Genomic DNA, 26,571 nt, shown 5'->3' with positions numbered 1-26,571 from the left:
CGTGGGCAGCAATAAGGACCTTCAAATCTGGCAGTAAGTATATATACAGGCTGGGCACTGTATATAAAAGAGATCCCCTGCCAGTTTTTTTAATTTTTCAGCGGGACCGAAGCCCGCCGCTGAGGGGGCGGAGCTTGTTCCTCAGCACTCACCAGCGCCATTTTCTCCACAGCACACCGCTGAGAGGAAGCTCCCCGGACTCTCCCCTGCTTACCACGGTGAAAGAGGGTTTTAAAGAATCCAATTCAAACTTCTCACACTCGCTTACAAAGCTCTCACCCACTCCTCTCCCATCTACATCTCTGACCTGATCTCCCTTTACTCTCCCACCCGTCCTCTTCGCTCTGCTAATGCACGCCGACTCTCCTGTCTTCTGATTACTTCCTCCCACTCCTATCTCCAAGATTTTTCACGTGCTGCTCCCTTTCTCTGGAATTCTTTACCTCTCCCCCTCAGACTCTCCACCTCTCTACAAAACTTCAAACGGGCTCTTAAGACCCATTTCTTTACCAAACCTAGCCAAATCTCAACCTAACCCTCTGTTCCATGCTCTCTATGTACCCCATCTGTGTCACCCCTGTCTGTCTACCCCTCCCCTTAGAATGTAAGCTCTCACGAGTAGGGCCCTCTTCCCTCATGTGCTTATACTTTTCTTACTTTAATAATCCTCAACTGCCCAGATCCCGCAGTTTTTGGCCACCTGGAACTTATCTCTATGTTTACTGGTGTAGTTATGCTTAGTTGCCCTGTACTTGTCCTATATTGTCTTCAACTGTAAGTCACTGTTTTCCTGTTTTGATTATGTGCATATGTACTCTGTAATTGGGCGCTGCGGAACCCTTGTGGCGCCATATAAATAAAGGATAATAATAAATAATAATAAAAGAAGGGGAGGGGTGGGGCACATCATTTGGTGGGGCACATAATTTGGCGCAAATACATTATAACAGCGCTATCTGGGTAAACATATTGTGTTTTTTTCCTGGGTCATTAGCACTGGGTGTGTGCTGGCATACTCTCTCTCTGTCTCTCCAAAGGGCCTTGTGGGGGAACTGTCTTCAGATAAGAGGATTCCCTGAGTGTGTGGTGTGTCGGTACGCGTGTGTCGGCATGTTTGAGGTAGAAGGCTTTCCTAGCGAGGAGGTGGAGCAAATTAATGTGGTGTCTCCGTCGGCAACACCGACACCTGACTGGGTGGATATGTGGAATGTTTTAAGTGCTAATGTGAATTTATTGCACAAAAGGTTGGACGAAGCTGAGTCCAGGAATTATGCAGAGAGTCAGGCCCTGCCTGCCCCTATGTCGCAGGGACCCTCGGGGTCTCAAAAGCGCCCACTATCCCAAATAGTAGACACTAATACCGACACGGATTCTGACTCCAGTGTCGACTACGATGATGCAAAGTTACAGCCAAAATTGGCTAAAAGTATTCAATATAGGATTATTGCAATAAAGGATGTTTTGCATATCACAGAGGAACCCCCTGTCCCTGACACGAGGGTACATATGTATAAGGAAAAGAAACCTGAGGTAACCTTTACCCCTTCTCATGAGCTGAACGAGTTGTTTGAAAAGGTGTGGGAATCTCCAGACAGGAAACTGCAGATTCCCAAAAGGATTCTTATGGCGTAGCCTTTCCCGACTAAGGACAGGATACGGTGGAAATCCTCCCCAAGGGTGGACAAAGCGTTGACATGCTTATCGAAAAAGGTAGCACTGCCATCCCAAGATACGGCTACCCTCAGGGATCCTGCTGATCGCAAGCAGGAGGCTACCTTAAAGTCCATTTACACACACTCTGGTACCTTACTCAGACCGGCGATAGCGTTGGCTTGGGTTTGTAGCGCTGTAGCAGCGTGGACAGATACCTTATAGGCGGAATTGGATACCCTGGATAAGGATACCATTTTATTGACCCTGGGTCATATTAAAGATGCTGTCTTATATATGAGGGATGCTCAAAGAGACATTGGCCTACTGGGTTCTAGAGTCAACGCTATGTCGATTTCTGCTAGACGAGTCCTATGGACCCGGCAATGGACAGGTGATGCCGACTCAAAGAGGCATATGGAGGTTTTACCTTACAAGGGTGAGGAATTGTTTGGGGAAGGTCTCTCGGACCTGGTCTACACAGCTACGGCAGGTAAATCAAATTTTTTGCCTTATATTCCCTCACAGCCGAAGAAAGCGCCACATTATCAAATGCAGTCCTTTCGGTCAAATAAAAACAAGAGAGTACGAGGATCGTCCTTTCTTGCCAGAGGTAAGGGCAGAGGAAAAAAGCTGCCAACCACAGCTAGTTCCCAGGAGCAGAAGTCCTCCCCGGCCTCTACAAAATCCACCGCATGACGCTGGTGCTCCGCTGAGGGAGTTCGCCACAGTGGGGGCACGTCTTCGACTTTTCAGCCACATCTGGGTTCACTCACAGGTGGATCCCTGAGCAATAGAAATTGTTTCCCAGGGGTTACAAGCTGGAATTCGAAGAGGTGCCTCCTCGCCGGTTTTTCAAATCGGCCCTACCAGCTTCTCCCCCAGAAAGGGTGATAGTTTTAAATGCAATTCACAAATTGTGTCTTCAACAAGTGGTGGTCAAAGTTCCCCTGCTTCAACAAGGAAGGGGGTATTACTCAACCCTATTTGTAGTCCCGAAACCGGACGGTTCGGTCAGACCCATTTTAAATTTAATCCTTGAACCTATACTTGAAAAGGTTCAAGTTCAAGATGGAATCGCTCAGAGCGGTCATCGCCAGCCTAGAAGGGGGGGATTTTATGGTATCCCTGGACATAAAGGATGCGTACCTTCATGTTCCCATATATCCACCTCATCAGGCGTACCTGAGATTTGCGGTACATGATTGTCATTACCAATTTCAGACGTTGCCGTTTGGGCTTTCCACGGCCCCGAGGATTTTCACCAAGTTAATGGCGGAGATGATGGTGCTCCTGCGCAAGCAGGGTGTCACAATTATCCCGTACTTGGACGATCTCCTCATAAAAGCTAGATCGCGAGAGCAGTTGTTGATCAGCGTTTCACTTTCACTGAAGGTGTTACAACAACACGGCTGGATTATCAATATCCCGAAGTCACAGTTAGTTCCTACGACTCGTTTGACCTTCTTAGGCATGATTCTGGATACGGACCAGAAAAGGGTTTATCTTCCGATGGAAGAGGCCCAGGAACTCTTGACTCTGGTCAGGGACCAATTGAAGCCAAAACAGGTGTCAGTGCATCGCTGCACTCGAGTCCTGGGAAAGATGGTGGCATCTTACGAAGCCATTCCCTTCGGCAGGTTCCATGCGAGGACCTTCCAATGGGACCTACTGGACAAGTGGTCCGGGTCACATCTACAGATTCATCAGTTGACCACCCTGTCCCCCAGGGCCAGGGTGTCTCTCCTGTGGTGGCTACAGAGTGCTCACCTTCTAGAGGGTCGCAGGTTCGCCATTCAGGACTGGATTCTGGTAACAACGGACGCGAGCCTCCGAGGTTGGGGAGCAGTCACACAGGGAAGAAACTTCCAAGGTCTTTGGTCAAGCCAGGAGACTTGTCTTCACATCAACGTCCTGGAGCTGAGGGCCATATACAACGCCCTTCGTCAAGCGGAGACTTTGCTTCGCGACCTACCGGTTCTGATTCAGTCAGACAACATCACCGCAGTGGCTCATGTAAACCGCCAAGGCGGCACAAGGAGCAGAGTGGCAATGGCGGAAGCCAACAGGATTCTTCGCTGGGCAGAAAATCATGTAAGCGCACTGTCAGCAGTGTTCATTCCGGGAGTGGACAACTGGGAAGCAGACTTCCTCAGCAGACACGATCTACATCCAGGAGAGTGGGGACTTCATCAGGAAGTCTTCGCACAGATTGCAAGTCAGTGGGGACTGCCCCAGATAGACATGATGGCGTCCCGCCTCAACAAAAAACTACAGAGGTATTGCGCCAGGTCAAGAGACCCTCAGACGGTGGCAGTGGACGCCCTCGTGATATCGTGGGTGTTCCAGTCGGTCTATGTGTTTCCTCCTCTTCCTCTCATACCCAAGGTGTTGAGATTAATAAGAAAAAGAGGAGTACAGACAATTCTCACTGTTCCAGATTGGCCACGAAGGACCTGGTATCCGGATCTGCAGGAAATGCTCACGGAAGATCCGTGGCCTCTTCCTCTAACACAGGACCTGTTACAACAGGGGCCCTGTCTGTTTCAAGACTTACCACGGCTGCGTTTGACGGCATGGCGGTTGAACGCCGGATCCTAGCGGAAAAAGGCATTCCGGATGAGGTCATTCCTACTCTGATAAAGGCTAGGAAGGACGTGACAGCTAAACATTATCACCGTATATGGCGGAAATATGTTTCTTGGTGTGAGGCCAGGAATGCTCCTACGGAAGAATTCCATCTGGGCCGTTTCCTTCACTTCCTACAGACTGGAGTGAATTTGGGCCTAAAATTAGGCTCCTTTAAGGTTCAGATTTCGGCCCTATCCATTTTCTTTCAGAAGGAATTGGCTTCTCTCCCAGAAGTACAGACTTTTGTCAAGGAAGTGCTGCATATTCAGCCTCCTTTTGTACCTCCAGTGGCACCTTGGGACCTTAACGTGGTATTGAGTTTCCTTAAGTCGCAATGGTTTGAACCACTTAAAACGGTGGAGTTAAAATATCTCTCTTGGAAAGTGGTCATGTTGTTAGCCTTGGCTTTGGCTAGGCGAGTGTCGGAATTGGCAGCTTTGTCTCATAAAAGCCCCTATTTAGTTTTCCATATGGATAGAGCGGAATTGCGGACCCGTCCTCAATTCTTGCCAAAGGTGGTTTCGTCTTTTCATATTAACCAACCTATTGTGGTTCCTGTGGCTACGCGAGACTTGGAGGATTCCGAGTCCCTTGATGTGGTCAGGGCTTTGAAAATTTACGTGGCCAGAACGGCTAGGGTCCGGAAAACAGAAGCACTGTTTATCCTGTATGCAGCCGACAAGGTTGGCGCTCCTGCTTCCAAGCAGACTATTGCTCGCTGGATCTGTAACACGATTCAGCAGGCTCATTCTACGGCTGGATTGCCGTTACCAAAATCAATAAAGGCCCATTCCACCAGGAAAGTGGGCTCTTCTTGGGCGGCTGCCCGAGGGGTCTCGGCATTACAGCTGTGCCGAGCTGCTACTTGGTCGGGTTCAAACACTTTTGCAAAATTCTACAAGTTTGATACCTGGCTGAGGAGGACCTCATGTTTGCTCAATCGGTGCTGCAGAGTCATCCGCACTCTCCCACCCGTTTGGGAGCTTTGGTATAATCCCCATGGTCCTTACGGAGTCCCCAGCATCCTCTAGGACGTAAGAGAAAATAAGATTTTAAACCTACCGGTAAATCTTTTTCTCCTAGTCCGTAGAGGATGCTGGGCGCCCGTCCCAAGTGCGGACTACTTCTGCAAGACTTGTATATAGTTTTTGCTTACATAAGGGGTTATGTTACAGTTTTCCTCAGTCTCGGACTGATGCTGTTTTGTTCATACTGTTAACTGGTTAGTATATCCCAAGTTATACGGTGTGGATGGTGTGGCTGGTATGAATCTTGCCCTTAGATTAACTAAAATCCTTACCTCGTGCTGTCCGTCTCTTCTGGGCACAGTTTCTCTAACTGAGGTCTGGAGGAGGGGCATAGAGGGAGGATCCAGTGCATACCCCTACCTAAAGTTCTTTCTTAGCGCCCATGTCTCCTGCGGAGCCCGTCTATACCCCATGGTCCTTACGGAGTCCCCAGCATCCTCTACGGACTAGGAGAAAAAGATTTACCGGTAGGTTTAAAATCTTATTTTACACATTACATTAAGGTTCGGCCCATATGTTATAGCTTGCAAGTTGGCAATAATGTGTCTGTACTGTATACACATCTGTGTGCTTGTACCTGCTACTGAATCTCATCCATGGGAGTGTAAGTTACATTGTTTGATGATTACTATTATTATGGGCCTAATTCAGAGCTGGCCGCTGCTGCGTTCCGCGGCGCAGTTTACCTAGATCCGCAAACTGCACACGTGCTGTGACCACATTGCACCTGCCCGGTCATTCACATGGGGCACGTGACGGACCAAACGGGGGTGTTCCGGAAGCAGGGTAGCTGCGTGACGTCACACGCTGCCGCTGGCATTAAAAAAAAAATGGCGGCCGGTCGCCTGACAGCGCCAGAGTTCAACCTTAGTTCAAAGCATCCTCAATTTAATTGCGGCATGTGAGATGGACGCAGATCTGGAAGTGTATGCAGCGATCTGCGCCCATCTCTGAATAAGATCCTATGTAACTTGCCAGTCTCACTTATTACCACTCTTCACAAGTTGTATTGTGAAATATATTTTGTGAGGCTTTCCTGTACATTATGAAGGTAAATTCTACTGCATGCAAACGGCATTGTGAGGCACGTTGTCTCTCTGGGTAATCCATGTCATGTACATTTCTATATTGCAGGATGCTCCCAGGTCCCCTCATGACATATCAGTTTCAGAGAAGCTTCATCAAAGCTGCAAGTAAGTTTTCCATGAAGAGACCTTTTTGTAAGAAATAAAACTCCCCTTCTCTTGTGAAGCAGCGTCTGTCAGACACACAGGCAGCCGCGCGACGCTGGTCTCTGATCTTACTGTTGTCGGTGGAACTTTTTATGTCCACTGGGACACATGGAATAAATTGGGCTGCGTAATGGAGTTAGCGTGTCTGTGTAAGGGGTCAGGTAAGAGCTTACATGAATAAAAATTATCCAGCTAATTGAAGAATCGTCCTTGAGCCTGTTAGTAAAGCCAGACTGTATATTTTTACCTTTTCAATGCAAGTTATAGCTGTCAAGGATTACTGTATAACAAAGGCTTTTTATTTCTTTTATTCGAGTGTCAAAGGGATAAAAATATTTAAGGAGATAAGTATATAAAATGTGTATTGCTGTATAGGATACTACGAACTGCGACAAATAGATGGCAAATCTTTTAGAGCCTGTCACAAAGGAGTATGTGTGGGTCTGTTTGTATAGATCTTATAGGGGCACATTTTTCAAGCTATATAGGCCTCTTGGGCACAGTGTGAAACACAACACCATGATAAATAACCCTAAGGACATTGCTTCTTTACTGCAACACAGATGTGATAATGGTTCCATAGGCTTGAATGTGGTTTAATACTTTTTGTGTGTATTACAAGACTTGTAAGCATTTAACCAGTTAAATTCCAGATAAGTGTGAACACGTCCACACAACACGTGACAAACTCAGTGTTATTTTGAGAACTTACACCTGCCAGAACCCATGAAAATAATAATGATAATAATAAGCACTGTAATGGGCAGCCTTTATCAAGTACATTCTATAAAATGTAAGGGAGGTGCTAAATAACTGCCATGGGCAACTTCTGTTTCTTCACTGTTTTCACTGCTTCATGAATAGACCACTAAGGGGGACATGTACTAAGCAATTAAGCCAGTGGAGAAGCTGCCCATGATGGTTGGTTGCCGTGGACAACTTTTCCACTGGCGCTCTCCTCCACATTTGTCACTGCTTAGTACATGTTCCCCTTAGTGGTCTGTTGATGAAGCAGTGAAAACAGTGAAGAAACAGACCAGTAGTGAAGTTGCCCATGGCAGCCAATCAGCACCTCCCTTACATTTTATAGAATGTACTTGATAAAGGCTTCCTTCAAAGCTGATTGGTTACCATAAGTAACTTCTCCACTGGTCCTTTTCTTCATTCTTTTTGTTGTTTCATGAGTAGACACCTTAGTACATCTGGCCCAGTGCATTTTAAATAGACCGGAAACCCATTGAAATCATTGCATATAGAAATAATTAGGTAAAGCTCAGCCAATCACAAGCAAAATTTACATACTGACAGGTACTGAACAGTCTTTAACAGTTGTTTCCCATTCATTGCAGTGAGCTTTTTAATCAGCAATGCTTTGTTATGGTTTTTTTCCGCCCATTGAAAACAATTGCTCATTTAAATGAATGTGAAATCTCATTCATGTCACTGGTGGTCAGCTTGTTTTTGAGTATTTGAAGCCAGTGAAAATGTATTTGCAATTTTGCAATATTACCACGATTCACCTCAATAATGAATATCAATTATTTCTGTGTTGCAGCAAATCTCCCCCTTACACACACATTGATCACCAGTTATCTCATGCTTCAGAACAAAATGGTGATTGTAAAGCTAGGACCAAGGAGTAAGTCAGCTAGAGGGGTACATTTATTAAAGGTAGTTAAGCCCTAAATCCAGTGAAAACACTACATAGAGCGTCTCCCTGTTTAACAATCCTCTATTTCCAAATGTTTGCAGCAGTACATGTAATACCACAGTTCTCAAGGGTTGCTGTTATGTGATTGGCGGTCAGGAGTCTGCTGGTCACAATACCGGTCCCAGAATCCCACCAACTTACAATCCCGATGGTCGGCATGTTGACCAACAGGGACTATTCCCACTCTTGAGTGTCCACGACACCCTTAGAGTGTGAATAGAACCTGTGGTGAGCCACCGACCCCGCAACGGTCTTGTTGCGCTCACCCCGGCATTCTGCATTTTACCATTTAACACTTTTTGAACTGATGTTTTTTTTTTTTCCAATCTGATATATTTTATTTATCTTCAGTAAGAGAAACAAAAGAAAGCAAATAGGAAAACAGTAACTATAGACAGTGGCGTGCGGTGAGGTCAGTGGCTGGTGAGGCATGCTGCTATGGCCGCTGCCAGAGGTGGATTTTGACCTCATGGGAACCTAAGAAAGACACCGAGGTTAGTGTCAGGTTGCAGGCAGGTAGGGTTAGGGGGATTGGGGATTAGGGATAGGGTAATAACCTAACAGTTGTCAGGATCCTGCATGTTGGGATGCCGCTGTTGGTATTCTGACCTTCGGCATCTCAAGTGTCAGGATCCCGATTCCGTCCCTCACATAAATGTCACACATATATCCAGAGGGCAACTATTAATCTATCACAATGGTGGTAGCAGTAGTCCCTGACGTCCGTCCGCACGTCTGCCTTGCTCCTTAAGCCGGTGGAGAGTGGTGGCAAAGCTAATCACCTGCCTCCAGCATAATGGTCCCAAATCATCTATCGCTCCCCAGTATAGCGACCACAGGCCATCCCACCTCTCCTGCAATCTGCATAATGGAGACACCCCTTTACATTTATTTCCCAAAACATCATCACCACTGACCCTTCCCAGAGTAACAATACCACCCACCCGTGTTGCAGAACCACCCATATACATCAAATTCTCCATAGTCAAGGCAGTACCACAGCTTTCAGTATGATATCCCAGATGTCGCGATCCTGGCTGTAAGGAGACCGATGCTGGGATCCCGACAGCCAGAATACCAGCGGCAAGCACAGCATGTCCCCTCGCAGGCTCACTGCGCTTGCCACACTTCAGGCCCTGTGGCGACCTTCAGTGTGGATGTTTTCCGTCATACAGTATATGAATTTTGGAGAATGGGACACCGGGGATAAATGGTGTTTAGGTATGGTACATAATTATTCTGTAAAAAGAAGATGACCTATCTTTCAGTGGCAGACTGGAGAAAGAAAATTGTCTAAATGGACATCATTGAAACCAATATGAACTGTGCTTTTCAGGATATAAGGCAATTTTATATAAAGTTATGTTTTGAGGATGTTATCGGCGGCTGATTAATGCACTGTATACTCGCCCGACATCAGTGGCTGAATGATGTGCCTTACGTTTATCTATTAAACAACGGGTGGTTTAACCTATGATTGCATAACGTATGTGAATAAAAATGTGCTTATAGGGCAGTGTCAGTGATTGTATAAAGTACCCTATACTTACCTGCTATTTGCGTTTGAACACTGTAACTCATACTCATTAACCAAAAATTGTGTATTTGTACATTTAATCTATATAAGCACAGTTGAAACCTGTCTCCAATAGACGACTTCCTTTGGATCAGAAACAAATGAGCATAGGCCCTCATTCCGAGTTGATCGCTCGCTAGCAGTTTTTAGCAGCCGTGCAAACGCATAGTCGCTGCCTATAGGGGAGTGTATTTTCGCTTTGCAAGTGTGCGAACGCCTGTGCAGCCGAGCTCTGCAAAAACAGTTTGTGCAGTTTCTGAGTAGCTCTGGACTTACTCAGCCGCTGCGATCAATTGAGTCTTTTTGGTGCCGGAATTGATGTCACACACCCGTCCTCCAAACGCCCGGACACGCCTGCGTTTTCCCTACCTCCCAGAAAACGGTCAGTTGACACCCATAAACGCCCTCTTTCTGTCAATCTTCTTGCGATCAGCTGTGCGAATGGATTCTTCCTTAAATCCATCGCACAGAAACAATCCGCATTGTACCCGTACGACGTGCGTGCGCATTGCGGTGCATGCGCAGTAGTGACCTGATCGCAGCGCAGCGAAAATCGGCAGCGGGCGATCAACTTGGAATGACCCCCATAGTGCTAAGTGTGTCTGCAGGATTAAGTTACTGTGAAGACATTTATAGCCTATGGTCGAGGTGTATTTTATATGAGAAAAACACAGAGGGTGTGTCAAAGCCAGTAATATCTGTAAATCATTAATAAATTAAACAACTACATCAGCAATCTCCCCCCATGTATGTAAACACAAATTAATAGGGCCCGGTACCTCTGGACTAATTATAAGGGCAGGAATAACCTACCAAACAGATGCTACCTTACATAGATACTTTCAACCAGACTGACATTCATAAGGTATAACAGTGATTATCAGTTCTAGGTATCTTGCCTTCACACCAATTAATAGTGTTTATCCCAAAGAGAGGCTAGAAATAGAGGTTACCAACTTTCACAGGAAAATATATACTGTACACATTTTTTGTAATTCGATTTTAAAAATGAATTTAATAAAAGTACATTTTTAATAAATACATTTTTGAACAAACGTGCCCCCAGAAAATAATTTTACTTCTTTTTCTTCTGCCCAGCTACACATCACCTTTAGCTTGTTCCAGATCAGGGCATGGATCCGACAGGAACCCAGTGTGACTGTAAGGAGGAGGGGCACCAATAAAATCAGCCGGGTGTTTGATGAAATATCTGGGGGGATAATAGCCTGCTCCCACTCCACAGCGCATTTTAACTGGGCTCAGGTGTATCCGGGTCACTTCTTCCAGTCCCACTTCCTCCGTCGTCACACCACCGCCAGTGCCCACTACTGCACTCCCGACCCCACCAGCGGCAAATGCCGGCTAAAGTTGCCGCCAGCAATCGCCCCCGACACTAATGTTCCAAATCTGATGCCGCCACAAATATCCGGGAAGCAGCGGCAGCCAGGGTCTGGGCAGCGGCAGTGAGTGCAGCTACCCCCGGCACCGAATCAGTCAGTCAGACTCGGTAGCAGTGAAAGTGGGCTGGACCGACAGGGAGATCCCTGCATCTGGTGCCCAATCATATTTGCCTCAGTGATAGGGGGCGTGCTTTCATACGGGTTGAAAGCACGCCCCTGTCACTGAGGCACTCATTCTAGTGCCGCATACAGTGCATTTTCTAAAGGGCTTTTACAGCCCTTTTCTTGGCCCCGCCCCTTGCTTCCGGACCTTTATCATGGGCCGCGGGAGGCACTGCGCTCAGTGCCTCTTAAACACATTTTAACCTGTTTTATGATTTAAAAATGATTACATTAATATAAAGCATATACTTATGACACAGATTATGTGTCATAAGTATCTTCTTTATATTATTGTAATAATTAATGACAGGGGAGGCATTGCCTCCCCTGACTGCACGTCCCTGACTATAGAGCATGGGCCCTCCAGCTGCTGTGGAGCTACACATCCCAGCATGCCCTGCTACTGTATTGCTATTAAGGCAGGGCATGCTGGGATGTGTAGTTCCACAGCAGCTGGAGGTGCAGCAGTTTTGAAGACCCACGCTATAGAGGATACAACATCATGGATGTGCAAACAGACATGAAGTGGACAGTACGTGAAGAACACATTAGAAATATGTATAAGCACACAGTGTAGTCAGGGCAATCAAGCAACTATTACAGGGGGTGCAACATGTGCAAACAGGCAGCATACCAAATATAAAAATAAGACCAACACTAAAACGGCGCCGCTCCGAGTGATACGGCCATAGGGAGTGGTGATCACTTTTTATGATATGTAGGTAGCTCCCCTGCAGCTGTGCACAAATATCTCTAGTGATTGATGGTGTCAGTGTCATTAACCAGTGAGACCAAACTATGGAAATCAGGCGGATCAAGCCCCAACCACTTCCACACTACAATAACCTTCGCTAAAGACATTATTACTGAGCTGCATAATATACATGGAATAACTGGAGCGATTATATGCATCCACCATAATCATTTACTTCTCTGCTACATTTGCAATGTTATAAGTTTCTCCAAGGAACACCGCGTTGGCATGACAGCTTTCCGAGTTGCTGTGCAGAAATGTTCTGCATCTATTACGTGGGCAGGACCACTGATGTCACAGTACTTAAATCCCAATGCGTACAGCTCGTTATCCTGTGTGACACGGCACTGTCCTAATGATGTGGGAGGAGGTTTCTGTTATGCAGTGGCATACTATACATGGGGGGAGATTCAATTGTTTGAAAAGTCGGTTGGGTGTCTGTTTTTCCTGTCTATTAGATAGAAAAAAACAGGCACCCAACTGACTTTTCAAACAATTGAATATCCCCCTTATACTTATAATGGCTACAGTATAATGTAAAGGAAACAATGTATTTTTCTTCATAGTTTATATGGCAAAATTTTAATTTTAGTGCCTGGTCATCCCTTAAGATTACATTGAGCCAGTTCTGAAATGGTTACTGTATGCAGCAATGACAGAAAGATGGTACAGCACAGTAATGAATGAAAGTACATACTCTGAGCTCTGTACTACGCCTCAGTCCTGCAGGCTGCATTTCTGTCTGTGGCAAATCTCAGTTCTACTGTCGTTTTTCTTTATTTGAAAGACACATTTTTATAGCTGCTTGTAAGTGTGTAATCAGAAGTTTCAGATACGGCATATAAATGTCCTGCACAAAATCTGGGGAGGCCCTAGATATACCGGCTGTCGGGATCTCGGCACTCAGCATACCGGCGCCTGGATACCGACAACTGTTCTCCCTGTTGGGGTGTCCACGACACCCCTGGAGGGAGAATAAATAGCATGGCGCACGTAGCGCCCCACCGTGCCCGCAAGCAGCTCTTTTTGCGCTCGCCATGCTGCCGGAATTCCAGCGTATGGGATCCCGGCGCTGGTATGCTGGGCGCCGCAATCCAGAGCGCCGGCCAATCATAATACACCCAAAAAACTGTAGTCTCTTTTCTCTATCGTCCTAAGTGGATGCTGGGGTTCCTGAAAGGACCATGGGGAATAGCGGCTCCGCAGGAGACAGGGCACAAAAAAGTAAAGCTTTACTAGGTCAGGTGGTGTGCACTGGCTCCTCCCCCCATGACCCTCCTCCAGACTCCAGTTAGATTTTGTGCCCGAACGAGAAGGGTGCAATCTAGGTGGCTCTCCTAAAGAGCTGCTTAGAGAAAGTTTAGTTTAGGTTTTTTTCTTTACAGTGAGTCCTGCTGGCAACAGGATCACTGCAACGTGGGACTTAGGGGGAAAGTAGTAAACTCACCTGCATGCAGAGTGGATTTGCTGCTTGGCTACTGGACACCATTAGCTCCAGAGGGATCGAACACAGGCCCAGCCGTGGAGTCCGGTCCCGGAGCCGCGCCGCCGACCCCCTTGCAGATGCTGAAGCGTGAAGAGGTCCGGAAACCGGCGGCTGAAGACTCCTCAGTCTTCATAAGGTAGCGCACAGCACTGCAGCTGTGCGCCATTTTCCTCTCAGCACACTTCACTGGGCAGTCACTGAGGGTGCAGAGCGCTGGGGGGGGGCGCTCTGAGAGGCAAATATAAACCTTATACAAGGCTAAAAATACCTCACATATAGCCCATAGGGGCTATATGGAGATATTTAACCCCTGCCTGACTGGAAAAATAGCGGGAGAAGAACCCGCCGAAAAAGGGGCGGGGCCTATCTCCTCAGCACACGGCGCCATTTTCTGTCACAGCTCCGCTGGTCAGAACGGCTCCCAGGTCTCTCCCCTGCACTGCACTACAGAAACAGGGTAAAACAGAGAGGGGGGGCACATTAATGGCTATATATATATATATTAAAGCAGCTATAAGGGAGCACTTAATATAAGGATATCCCTTGTATATATAGCGCTTTGTGGTGTGTGCTGGCAGACTCTCCCTCTGTCTCCCCAAAAGGGCTAGTGGGTCCTGTCTTCATTAGAGCATTCCCTGTGAGTTTGCGGTGTGTGTCGGTACGTGGTGTCGACATGTATGAGGACGATATTGGTGTGGAGGCGGAGCAATTGCCAAATATGCAGATGTCACCCCCCAGGGGGTCGACACCAGAATGGATGCCTTTATTTGTGGAATTACGTGATGGTTTATCTTCCCTTAAACAGTCAGTTGAGGACATGAGGCGGCCGGACAATCAATTAATGCCTGTCCAGGCGCCTCAAACACCGTCAGGGGCTGTAAAACGCCCTTTGCCTCAGTCGGTCGACACAGACCCAGACACGGGCACTGATTCCAGTGACGACGGTAGAAATTCAAACGTATTTTCCAGTAGGGCCACACGTTATATGATTTTGGCAATGAAGGAGACGTTACATTTAGCTGATACTACAGATACCGTAAAACAGGGTATTATGTATGGTGTGAAAAAACTACAAACAGTTTTTCCTGAATCAGAAGAATTAAATGACGTGTGTGATGAAGCGTGGGTTGCTCCTGATAAAAAGTTGATAATTTCAAAAAAGTTATTGGCATTATACCCTTTCCCGCCAGAGGTTAGGGCGCGCTGGGAAACACCCCCTAAGGTGGACAAGGCGCTCACACGCTTATCCAAACAAGTGGCGTTACCCTCTCCTGAGACGGCCGCACTTAAGGATCCATCAGATAGAAAGATGGAAGTTATTCAAAAGAATATATACACACATGCAGGTGTTATACTACGACCAGCTATAGCAACTGCCTGGATGTGCAGTGCTGGAGTAGTTTGGTCAGAATCCCTGATTGAAAATATTGATACCCTAGATAGGGACAATGTTTTACTGTCGTTAGAACAAATAAAGGATGCATTTATCTATATGCGTGATGCACAGAGGGATATTTGCACACTGGCATCTCGGGTGAGTGCTATGTCCATTTCAGCCAGAAGAGCCTTATGGACACGACAGTGGACAGGCGATGCGGATTCAAAACGTCACATGGAGGTTTTGCCGTATAAAGGGGAGGAGTTATTTGGAGTTGGTCTATCAGACTTGGTGGCCACGGCTACTGCCGGGAAATCCACTTTTTTACCTCAAGTCACTCCCCAACAGAGAAAGGCACCGACCTTTCAACCGCAGCCTTTTCGCTCCTACAAAAATAAGAGAGCAAAGGGCTTGTCGTACCTGCCACGAGGCAGAGGAAGAGGGAAGAGACACCAACAGGCAGCTCCTTCCCAGGAACAGAAGCCCTCCCCGGCTCCTGCAAAAACCTCAGCATGACGCTGGGGCCTCTCAAGCGGACTCGGGGACAGTGGGGGGCCGTCTCAAAAATTACAGCGCGCAGTGGGCTCACTCGCAGGTAGACCCCTGGATCCTGCAGATAATATCTCAGGGGTACAGGTTGGAATTAGAGACGGATCCTCCTCATCGTTTCCTGAAGTCTGCCTTACCAACCGTCTCTTCCGAAAGGGAGAGGGTGTTGGAAGCCATTCACAAGCTGTACGCTCAGCAGGTGATAGTCAAAGTACCCCTATTACAACAAGGAAAGGGGTATTATTCCACTCTATTTGTGGTACCGAAGCCGGATGGCTCGGTAAGGCCTATTCTAAATCTGAAGTCCTTGAACCTCTACATAAAAAAGTTCAAGTTCAAGATGGAGTCACTCAGAGCAGTGATAGCGAACCTGGAAGAAGGGGACTTTATGGTATCCTTGGACATCAAGGATGCGTATCTACACGTTCCGATTTACCCCGCACACCAGGGGTACCTCAGGTTCATTGTTCAAAACTGTCACTATCCGTTTCAGACGCTGCCGTTCGGATTGTCCACGGCGCCTCGGGTCTTTACCAAGGTAATGGCCGAGATGATGATTCTTCTTCGAAGAAAAGGCGTATTAGTTATCCCATACTTGGACGATCTCCTAATAAGGGCAAGGTCCAGAGAACAGCTGGAGACAGCTTTAGCACTATCTCAAGAGGTGCTAAAACAACACGGGTGGATTCTGAATATTCCAAAATCCCATTTAATCCCGACAACTCGTCTGCTGTTCCTAGGAATGATTCTGGACACGGTTCAGAAAAAGGTTTTCCTTCCAGAGGAAAAAGCCAAGGAGTTATCCGATCTGGTCAGGAACCTCCTAAAACCAGGAAAAGTGTCAGTACATCAATGCACAAGAGTCCTGGGAAAAATGGTGGCTTCTTACGAAGCAATTCCATTCGGCAGATTCCATGCAAGAATATTCCTAAGGGATCTGTTGGACAAATGGTCAGGGTCGCATCTGCAGATGCACCTGCGAATAACCCTGTCACCAAAGACAAGGGTGTCACTTCTGTGGTGGTTGCAGAAGGCTCACCTATTAGAAGGCCGCAGATTCGGCATTCAGGATTGGATCCTGGTGACCACGGACGCCAGCCTGAGAGGCTGGGGAGCAGTCACACAAGGAAGAAACTTCCAGGGAGTATGGACGAGTCTGGAAAAGTCTCTTCACATAAACATTCTGGAACTAAGAGCAATCTACAATGCTCTAAGCCAGGCGGAACTTCTCCTGCAAGGAAAGCCGGTGTTGATTCAGTCGGACAACATCACGGCGGTCGCCCATGTAAACAGGCAGGGCGGCACAAGAAGCAGGAGTGCAATGGCAGAAGCTGCCAAGATTCTTCGCTGGGCGGAGAATCACGTGATAGCACTGTCAGCAGTGTTCATCCCGGGCGTGGACAACTGGGAAGCAGACTTCCTCAGCAGACACGATCTTCATCCGGGAGAGTGGGGTCTACATCCAGAAGTCTTCAACATGTTAATAGACCGTTGGGAAAGACCAATTGTAGACATGATGGCGTCTCGCCTCAACAAGAAACTGGACAAATATTGCGCCAGGTCAAGAGATCCACAGGCAATAGCTGTGGACGCACTGGTAACTCCTTGGGTGTACCAGTCAGTGTATGTGTTTCCTCCTCTGCCGCTCATACCAAAGGTATTGAAGATCATACGGCAAAGAAGAGTAAGAACAATACTAGTGGTTCCGGATTGGCCGAGAAGGACTTGGTATCCGGAACTTCAAGAGATGCTCACGGACGAACCGTGGCCTCTACCTCTGAGAAGGGACCTGCTACAGCAGGGTCCCTGTCTTTTTCAAGACTTACCGCGGCTGCGTTTGACGGCATGGCGGTTGAACGCCAGATCCTAAAAGGGAAAGGCATTCCAGAAGAAGTCATTCCTACCTTGATTAAGGCACGGAAGGAAGTCACCGTGAAACATTATCACCGCATTTGGCGAAAATATGTAGCGTGGTGCGAGGATCGGAAGGTTCCGACGGAGGAATTCCAACTGGGTCGTTTCCTACATTTCCTGCAATCAGGATTATCTATGGGTCTCAAATTGGGATCCATTAAGGTTCAAATTTCGGCCCTGTCAATATTCTTCCAAAAAGAATTGGCCTCTGTCCCTGAGGTCCAGACTTTTGTCAAGGGAGTACTGCATATACAGCCTCCTGTGGTGCCTCCGGTGGCACCGTGGGATCTAAATGTAGTTTTAGATTTCCTCAAATCCCATTGGTTTGAACCATTGAAAAAGGTGGATTTGAAATATCTCACATTGAAAGTGACTATGTTACTAGCCCTGGCCTCTGCCAGGAGAGTATCTGAATTGGCGGCTTTATCTTATAAAAGTCCTTATCTAATCTTCCATTCGGATAGGGCAGAACTGCGGACTCGTCCGCATTTTCTCCCTAAAGTGGTATCAGCATTTCATCTGAACCAACCTATTGTGGTGCCTGCGGCCACTAGCGACTTGGAGGACTCCAAGTTGTTGGACGTTGTCAGAGCCTTAAAAATATACATTGCAAGGACGGCTGGAGTCAGAAAATCTGACTCGCTGTTTATATTGTATGCACCCAACAAGTTGGGCGCACCTGCTTCTAAGCAGTCGATTGCTCGTTGGATTTGTAACACAATTCAACTTGCACATTCTGTGGCAGGCCTGCCACAGCCTAAAACTGTAAAAGCCCACTCCACAAGGAAGGTGGGCTCATCTTGGGCGGCTGCCCGAGGGGTCTCGGCATTACAACTCTGCCGAGCAGCTACGTGGTCGGGGGAGAACACGTTTGTAAAATTTTACAAATTTGATACCCTGGCAAAGGAGGACCTGGAGTTCTCTCATTCGGTGCTGCAGAGTCATCCGCACTCTCCCGCCCGTTTGGGAGCTTTGGTATAATCCCCATGGTCCTTTCAGGAACCCCAGCATCCACTTAGGACGATAGAGAAAATAAGAATTTACTTACCGATAATTCTATTTCTCGGAGTCCGTAGTGGATGCTGGGCGCCCATCCCAAGTGCGGATTATCTGCAATACTTGTACATAGTTATTGTTAACTAATTCGGGTTATTGTTAAGGAGCCATCTTTAAGAGGCCCTTTCTGTTGTCATACTGTTAACTGGGTTTAGATCACAAGTTGTACGGTGTGATTGGTGTGGCTGGTATGAGTCTTACCCGGGATTCAAAATGCCTCCCTTATTGTGTATGCTCGTCCGGGCACAGTACCTAACTGGAGTCTGGAGGAGGGTCATGGGGGGAGGAGCCAGTGCACACCACCTGACCTAGTAAAGCTTTACTTTTTTGTGCCCTGTCTCCTGCGGAGCCGCTATTCCCCATGGTCCTTTCAGGAACCCCAGCATCCACTACGGACTCCGAGAAATAGAATTATCGGTAAGTAAATTCTTATTATTTCTCATGCAGCATCAAGAACTTCCATACATGAATAGTGCAGCTTCCCCCCCCCCCCCCCCAAAAAAAAAGTTCTTCTGCCGTATATTTTAAATCTGCAAAGTCATACAAAGAGGTACCTCTTGAATAAGTTTAATTGACACAAGGATTATTAAAAACACGCACAAGGTGCATATTTTTAAAAAGTGCATATAGCACTCTTTGGGGGAGATTCAAATGTTTGAAAAGTCGGTTGGGTGTCTGTTTTTTCCTGTCTATTAGATAGAAAAAAACAGACTCCCAACTGACTTTTCAAACATTTGAATCTCCCCCATTATGTGGCTTACTCCCACACTGAAGATGTGGATCCAAGCTCCCAGCTGTCTTTGCGTTTCGGGATTTTTTCTCAAGGGATTTTGGCAAGTCATCCTATTCCATGTCTCAGTGGCGCATGTGCCACTAGTTGGATGCGCCCAGTGCGTTTTATAACTCTGATAGCAGCGCATCCCCGCCTCACTGACAGCAGTGCATCCCTGCTTCCCTGACATCAGCACTGCCTCCCTGATAGCGGCGCAGCACTGCCTGACTTACAGCAGCGCAGCACTTTTATCCAGTAATGTGTTTATTCATTAAAAATAATTCAAATGAAACTCCCTATTCTGAGTAAGATAGATATACCACTCTTGGGTGTGTGGTTGCGCTATTGATATAAGCATGGTGATTGAATGCACACAAATGCATATATCAGAGCACGACCACACAACCAAAAGTGGTATATCTATTCCATAGTCACCTGTATTATGAGGGTAATGTATATTTTAATTCTCATTAAAGAGCTGGAAAACCAGGAATCTCGTATAAAGGAAATCCATTGCCTGATCCATCGATTACCAGAGAAGAACAGACAGATGTTGCACTTGTTAATGAAGCATTTGTCAAAGTAAGTGTTTGTAAGTTTACTGTATACAGTATGAATAGTTAGTATTTTAAAGAGTATCTCTCCCTAAAAATAATTTTGACCTTGTGCCCTCACTCTGCACTGACATCCATCTGTCTATATACTTACTTACATTTTTGATAGGTAACATTGCAATGCACAAGTCTCTAATCTCCTTACCAGCATTTATGGAGCTGCAGACAGACCTCTCCAACACACTGCCGTGCTGTCCCTAACATTATTGTAGTGATTGCACGTTCTAGTACTGTATTATACTGTAATACAACTGTTCCTGTCACACATCGCTAGTCATCACTTTAGGTCCTACTTATCCATGCACGCAGGACACACACTGTGCTTGTACAGTGCCCAAAGGCAATCTGCCCGTTACTCACTTGTGCCATCAGATTTATCAGCCCGGAGTGATATGCCTAAAGCACAACCCCAGCCGCCAGTCACGTACAGAATACCCTCACAGAACACGGCTAAGGTGACACTTTCCTTTTGCTCTTTTAAGAAAAGAAAATACGCAAACAATATGGTTTCACGAAATATACACTAACAAAACAACCAAGCAAATTCTGAAATGTTTGGTATGTCTCAAAGTGATGCAGTCAAAATGTTGGCGGTCGTGATACCGACGCCGGAATCCCGACAGCCAACATTGTACCAGCAGTCGGAATACAGTCACCCGCCCGTAACGCCCGCTCGGTTGGTGGATCCCGCCACCAACCGAGTTTGAATAGAACCTGTAGCGAGTGAAGCTCACCACCGAGCCCGATGCATGGCGAGCACAGCGAGTCCACAAGGGAATTCGCTGCCAGTATTCCAGCAGACGGGATACTGACAGCCGGCATCCCGTCTGCCGATATTACTGTACATACCGAATCCGTCTGAAAAACTACTAGTCATCTCTTATGTATGGGATAATATACCCCTATTTTAAATTAACTGATGATTACCTGACTATGCTGGGGGAAGAGAGATGCAGATGCACACTACTAGCACTAAGAACACTGATAAAAATAATTGAAATAAACCCTCACAATTAACATGAAGTATAACTGAAGTTTTAGCACACATTTGCGCAATTATGCGGGCCCATGTACCGCGGCCAGGTGACTTCATCACATAGGTCCCTAACTTTCCTAATACTATCACATTCTATATGTGATGAAGTCACCTGGTCGCGGTACATGGGCTCGCATTTTTGCGCAAATGTGTGCTAAGAACTTCAAATATACTCCATGTTAATTGTGAGGGTTTATTTAAATTATTTTTTTCAGTGTTCTTAGTGCTAATAGTGTGCATCTGCATCTCTCTTCCTCCAGCATAGTATTAGAAGCCTCAGCATGATAGCACCTCTTTATATCTTTAGTAATAGACCTGACTATGTAAAGATGTGTGGTTGGAGTGAGCGATCCTCTGATATGGTAACATGGAAAAAACAACAAAATGCTGAATCTGGCGCTCTGTCACTCCTAATCAATATGCTGCCAGCAACATAGGGCTACTCACCCCTATTAGATTAAAAATCAAACAAGCAAGAAAGAAAAGTTGCAGCGCATATAGATTAGAATTAATAAGATTCTATTTATTAAAACACATATAAGAATAAAAATATATATATTTAAACAAACTGTGCAATTTATACCACCGGCCGGTCAGTACATTTTTACAATAATTAATGCATGCATATATCAAATGTAGCATAAATTGTAACAAATTGCTTCCTCTCTGTTCAATCACTTTAAGCAATAAAATTATAATATAATCTGATATATCTGATAATTATACAGACTGGGTAATGCGCTCAGAAGTTTTTCCTTTGAGATTATATATCAGTCATTTTTGGTGAAGAAGATAATGATGGTAAGATATATTTCTCACTTCAGGTGCAGGTAATTATGCTGTGAATAACTGCAACCTGTAATTGAGCCGGTGCTCTCACTGAAAATGTGTCTGGCCAGACGTAAATACAATGCGGTCTCACCACTCCTGTGCGTGGGTACTTTCACCTGGAATGTCCTCCCGGCTGCTGGTGCTCTCAACCTTTTATTGTGCAGTCATCTCTGGGGGATCGTATAAGCGGTGAAGAATTCCAATCGCATCTTAATGGAGTGTAGGATTTTGCTGAAAAGACCTCCGGACAGCAGTATAACAGTCTGAATGAGTGGTTAACGCGTTTCCCCGCCTCCCTCCGGGTTCAGCGGCTTCATTGGATCACCTGCAACACCATCAGCAGGCCTCGTGACACATATGGTCACACAGGCCTGCCCATGTTGATCCTGGCATGTGTACTCCCCCAAAACGGCGGCAACAAGCCTCCTGCCCCAAAATGGCTGCATGCTTTCACTCACTTGATGTCGGCAGCTGTAGTGCATCCAACGACGCAGGACCCATACTGCACATGCTCTGTACAGGTTCCGAACATCAATACTTTGAGACCTGTCAGTTATATGTGTACAATTTATTTACCATAATTTCTCTGACGTCCTAAGTGGATGCTGGGGACTCCGTCAGGACCATGGGGATTAGCGGCTCCGCAGGAGACAGGGCACAAAAGTAAAAGCTTTAGGACTAGGTGGTGTGCACTGGCTCCTCCCCCTATGACCCTCCTCCAAGCCTCAGGTAGGTTTTTGTGCCCGGCCGAGAAGGGTGCAATCTAGGTAGCTCTCCTGAGCTGCTTAGAATAAAAGTATAGACTTAGGTTTTTTTTATTTTCAGTGAGTCCTGCTGGCAACAGGCTCACTGCATCGAGGGACTAAGGGGAGAAGAAGCGAACTCACCTGCGTGCAGAGTGGATTGGGCTTCTTGGCTACTGGACATTAGCTCCAGAGGGACGATCACAGGCCCAGCCATGGATGGGTCCCGGAGCCGCGCCGCCGGCCCCCTTACACAGCCAGAAGAGTGAAGAGGTCCAGAAATCGGCGGCAGAAGGCATCTTGTCTTCAAGAAAGGTAGCGCACAGCACCGCAGCTGTGCGCCATTGCTCTCAGCACACTTCACACTCCGGTCACTGAGGGTGCGGGGCGCTGGGGGGGGGCGCCCTGAGACGCAATGAAAACACTATTTATGGTAAAAAATACATCACATATAGCTCCTGGGCTATATTGATGTATTTAACCCCTGCCATTTTACCTCATAAAAAGCGGGAGAAAGGCCGCCGTGAAGGGGGCGGAGCCTATCTCCTCAGCACACAAGCGCCATTTTCCCTCACAGCTCCGCTGGAAGGACGTCTCCCTGACTCTCCCCTGCAGTCCTGCACTACAGAAACAGGGTAAAAAAGAGAGGGGGGGGCACTAATTTGGCATATAAAAACATATATAGCAGCTATAAGGGAGAAACACTTATTTATAAGGTTGTCCCTATACATATATAGCGTCCTGGTGTGTGCTGACAAACTCTCCCTCTGTCTCCCCAAAGGGCTAGTGGGGTCCTGTCCTCTATCAGAGCATTCCCTGTGTGTGTGCTGTGTGTCGGTACGCGTGTGTCGACATGTATGAGGAGGAAAATGGTGTGGAGGCGGAGCAATTGCCTGTATTAGTGATGTCACCCCCTAGGGAGTCGACACCTGACTGGATGGTCTTATTTAAGGAATTACGTGATAGTGTCAGCACTTTACAAAAAACTGTTGACGACATGAGACAGCCGGCAAGTCAGTTAGTGCCTGTCCAGGCGTCTCAAACACCGTCAGGGGCTCTAAAGCGCCCATTACCTCAGTCGGTCGACACAGACACGGACACTGACTCCAGTGTCGACGGTGAAGAAACAAACGTATTTTCCAGTAGGGCCACACGTTACATGATCACGGCAATGAAGGAGGCTTTGCATATTTCTGATACTACAAGTGCCACAAAAAAGGGTATTATGTGGGGTGTGAAAAAACTACCCGTAGTTTTTCCTGAATCAGAAGAATTAAATGAAGTGTGTGATGATGCGTGGGTCTCCCCCGATAAAAAAATTGCTGATATCTAAGAAATTATTGGCATTATACCCTTTCCCGCCAGAAGTTAGGGCGCGTTGGGAAACACCCCCTAGGGTGGATAAGGCACTCACACGCTTATCAAAACAAGTGGCGTTACCGTCTCCTGATACGGCCGCCCTCAAGGAGCCAGTTGATAGGAAGCTGGAAAATGTCCTAAAAAATATATACACACATACTGGTGTTATACTGCGACCAGCGATTGCCTCAGCCTGGATGTGCAGCGCTGGGGTGGCGTGGTCGGAGTCCCTGACTGAAAATATTGATACCCTGGACAGGGACAGTATTTTATTGACTATAGAGCGTTTAAAAGATGCGTTTCTATATATGCGTGATGCACAGAGGGATATTTGCACCCTGGCATCAAGAGTAAGTGCGATGTCCATTTCTGCCAGAAGATGTTTATGGACACGACAGTGGTCAGGTGATGCGGATTCCAAACGGCATATGGAAGTATTGCCGTATAAAGGGGAGGAGTTATTTGGGGTCGGTCTTTCGGACCTGGTGGCCACGGCAACAGCTGGAAAATCCACCTTTTTACCCCAACTCACCTCTCAGCAGGAAAAGACACCGTCTTTTCAGCCTCAGTTCTTTCGTCCCCATAAGGGCAAGCGGGCAAAAGGCCAGTCATATCTGCCCCGGAGTAGAGGAAAGGGAAAAAGACTGCAGCAGACAGCCTCTTCCCAGGAACAGAAGCCCTCCACCGCTTCTGCCAAGTCCTCAGCATGACGCTGGGGCCCTACAAGCGGACTCAGGTGCGGTGGGGGGTCGTCTCAAGAGTTTCAGCGCGCAGTGGGCTCACTCGCAAGTGGACCCCTGGATCCTACAGGTAGTATCCCAGGGGTACAGATTGGAATTCGAGACGTCTCCCCCTCGCAGGTTCCTGAAGTCTGCTTTACCAACGTCTCCCTCCGACAGGGAGGCAGTATTGGAAGCAATTCACAAGCTGTATTCCCAGCAGGTGATAATCAAAGTACCCCTCCTACAACAGGGAAAGGGGTATTATTCCACACTATTTGTGGTACCGAAGCCAGACGGCTCGGTGAGACCTATTCTAAATCTGAAATCTTTGAACACTTACATACAAGGGTTCAAATTCAAGATGGAGTCACTCAGAGCAGTGATAGCGAACCTGGAAGAAGGGGACTATATGGTGTCCCTGGACATCAAGGATGCTTACCTTCATGTCCCAATTTGCCCTTCTCACCAAGGGTACCTCAGGTTCGTAGTACAGAACTGTCATTATCAGTTTCAGACGCTGCCGTTTGGATTGTCCACGGCACCCCGGGTCTTTACCAAGGTAATGGCCGAAATGATGATTCTTCTTCGAAGAAAAGGCGTCTTAATTATCCCTTACTTGGACGATCTCCTGATAAGGGCAAAGTCCAGGGAACAGTTGGAGGTCGGAGTAGCACTATCTCGGGTACTGCTACAACAGCACGGGTGGATTCTAAATATTCCAAAATCGCAGCTGATCCCGACGACACGTCTGCTGTTCCTAGGGATGATTCTGGACACAGTCCAGAAAAAGGTGTTTCTCCCGGAGGAGAAAGCCAGGGAGTTATCCGAGCTAGTCAGGAACCTCCTAAAACCAGGAAAAGTGTGAGTGCATCATTGCACAAGGGTCCTGGGAAAAATGGTGGCTTCTTACGAAGCGATTCCATTCGGCAGATTTCACGCAAGAACTTTTCAGTGGGATCTGCTGGACAAATGGTCCGGATCGCATCTTCAGATGCATCAGCGGATAACCCTGTCTCCAAGGACAAGGGTGTCTCTTCTGTGGTGGCTGCAGAGTGCTCATCTACTAGAGGGCCGCAGATTCGGCATTCAGGATTGGATCCTGGTGACCACGGATGCCAGCCTGAGAGGCTGGGGAGCAGTCACACAGGGAAAAAAATTCCAGGGAACGTGGTCAAGTCTAGAGACTTCTCTCCACATAAATATACTGGAGCTAAGGGCAATTTACAATGCTCTATGCCTAGCAAGACCTCTGCTTCAAGGTCAGCCGGTGCTGATCCAGTCGGACAACATCACGGCAGTCGCCCACGTAAACAGACAGGGCGGCACAAGAAGCAGGAGGGCAATGGCAGAAGCTGCAAGGATTCTTCGCTGGGCGGAAAATCATGTGATAGCACTGTCAGCAGTGTTCATTCCGGGAGTGGACAACTGGGAAGCAGACTTCCTCAGCAGGCACGACCTCCACCCGGGAGAGTGGGGACTTCACACGGAAGTCTTCCACATGATTGTGAACCGTTGGGAAAAACCAAAGGTGGACATGATGGCGTCCCGCCTCAACAAAAAACTGGACAGGTATTGCGCCAGGTCAAGGGACCCTCAGGCAATAGCTGTGGACGCTCTGGTAACACCGTGGGTGTACCAGTCAGTGTATGTGTTCCCTCCTCTTCCTCTCATACCCAAGGTACTGAGAATTATAAGACGGAGAGGAGTAAGAACTATACTCGTGGCTCCGGATTGGCCAAGGAGGACTTGGTACCCGGAACTTCAAGAGATGCTCACAGAGGACCCATGGCCTCTGCCGTTAAGAAGGGACTTGCTTCAGCAAGGACCCTGTCTGTTCCAAGACTTACCGCGGCTGCGTTTGACGGCATGGCGGTTGAACGCCGGATCCTAAGGGAAAAAGGCATTCCGGAAGAGGTCATACCTACCCTGGTCAAAGCCAGGAAGGAGGTGACCGCACAACATTATCA

At 47.1% G+C, this 26,571-nt stretch overlaps 1 protein-coding gene across 3 annotated transcripts in view; it reads left to right on the top strand.

The window, feature by feature from the left end:
* Nucleotides 1–26,571, top strand: part of ARHGAP26 (Rho GTPase activating protein 26) — a 1,013,198-nt gene that overhangs the window by 555,455 nt on the left and 431,172 nt on the right. For all 3 annotated transcript variants that reach the window (XM_063928129.1, XM_063928130.1, XM_063928128.1), the window contains exons 16-17: nucleotides 6,444–6,502; nucleotides 19,776–19,881. In XM_063928129.1, coding sequence (XP_063784199.1) covers nucleotides 6,444–6,502; nucleotides 19,776–19,881 — 165 coding nt within the window. The remainder of the gene's footprint in view (nucleotides 1–6,443; nucleotides 6,503–19,775; nucleotides 19,882–26,571) is intronic.

The sequence above is a fragment of the Pseudophryne corroboree genome, chromosome 6, assembly GCF_028390025.1.
Source record: "Pseudophryne corroboree isolate aPseCor3 chromosome 6, aPseCor3.hap2, whole genome shotgun sequence".
NCBI classification, from domain to species: Eukaryota; Metazoa; Chordata; class Amphibia; order Anura; family Myobatrachidae; genus Pseudophryne; species Pseudophryne corroboree.
Note: the sequence above shows the minus strand (reverse complement) of the source record. Positions and strands in the feature narration are given on the sequence as shown.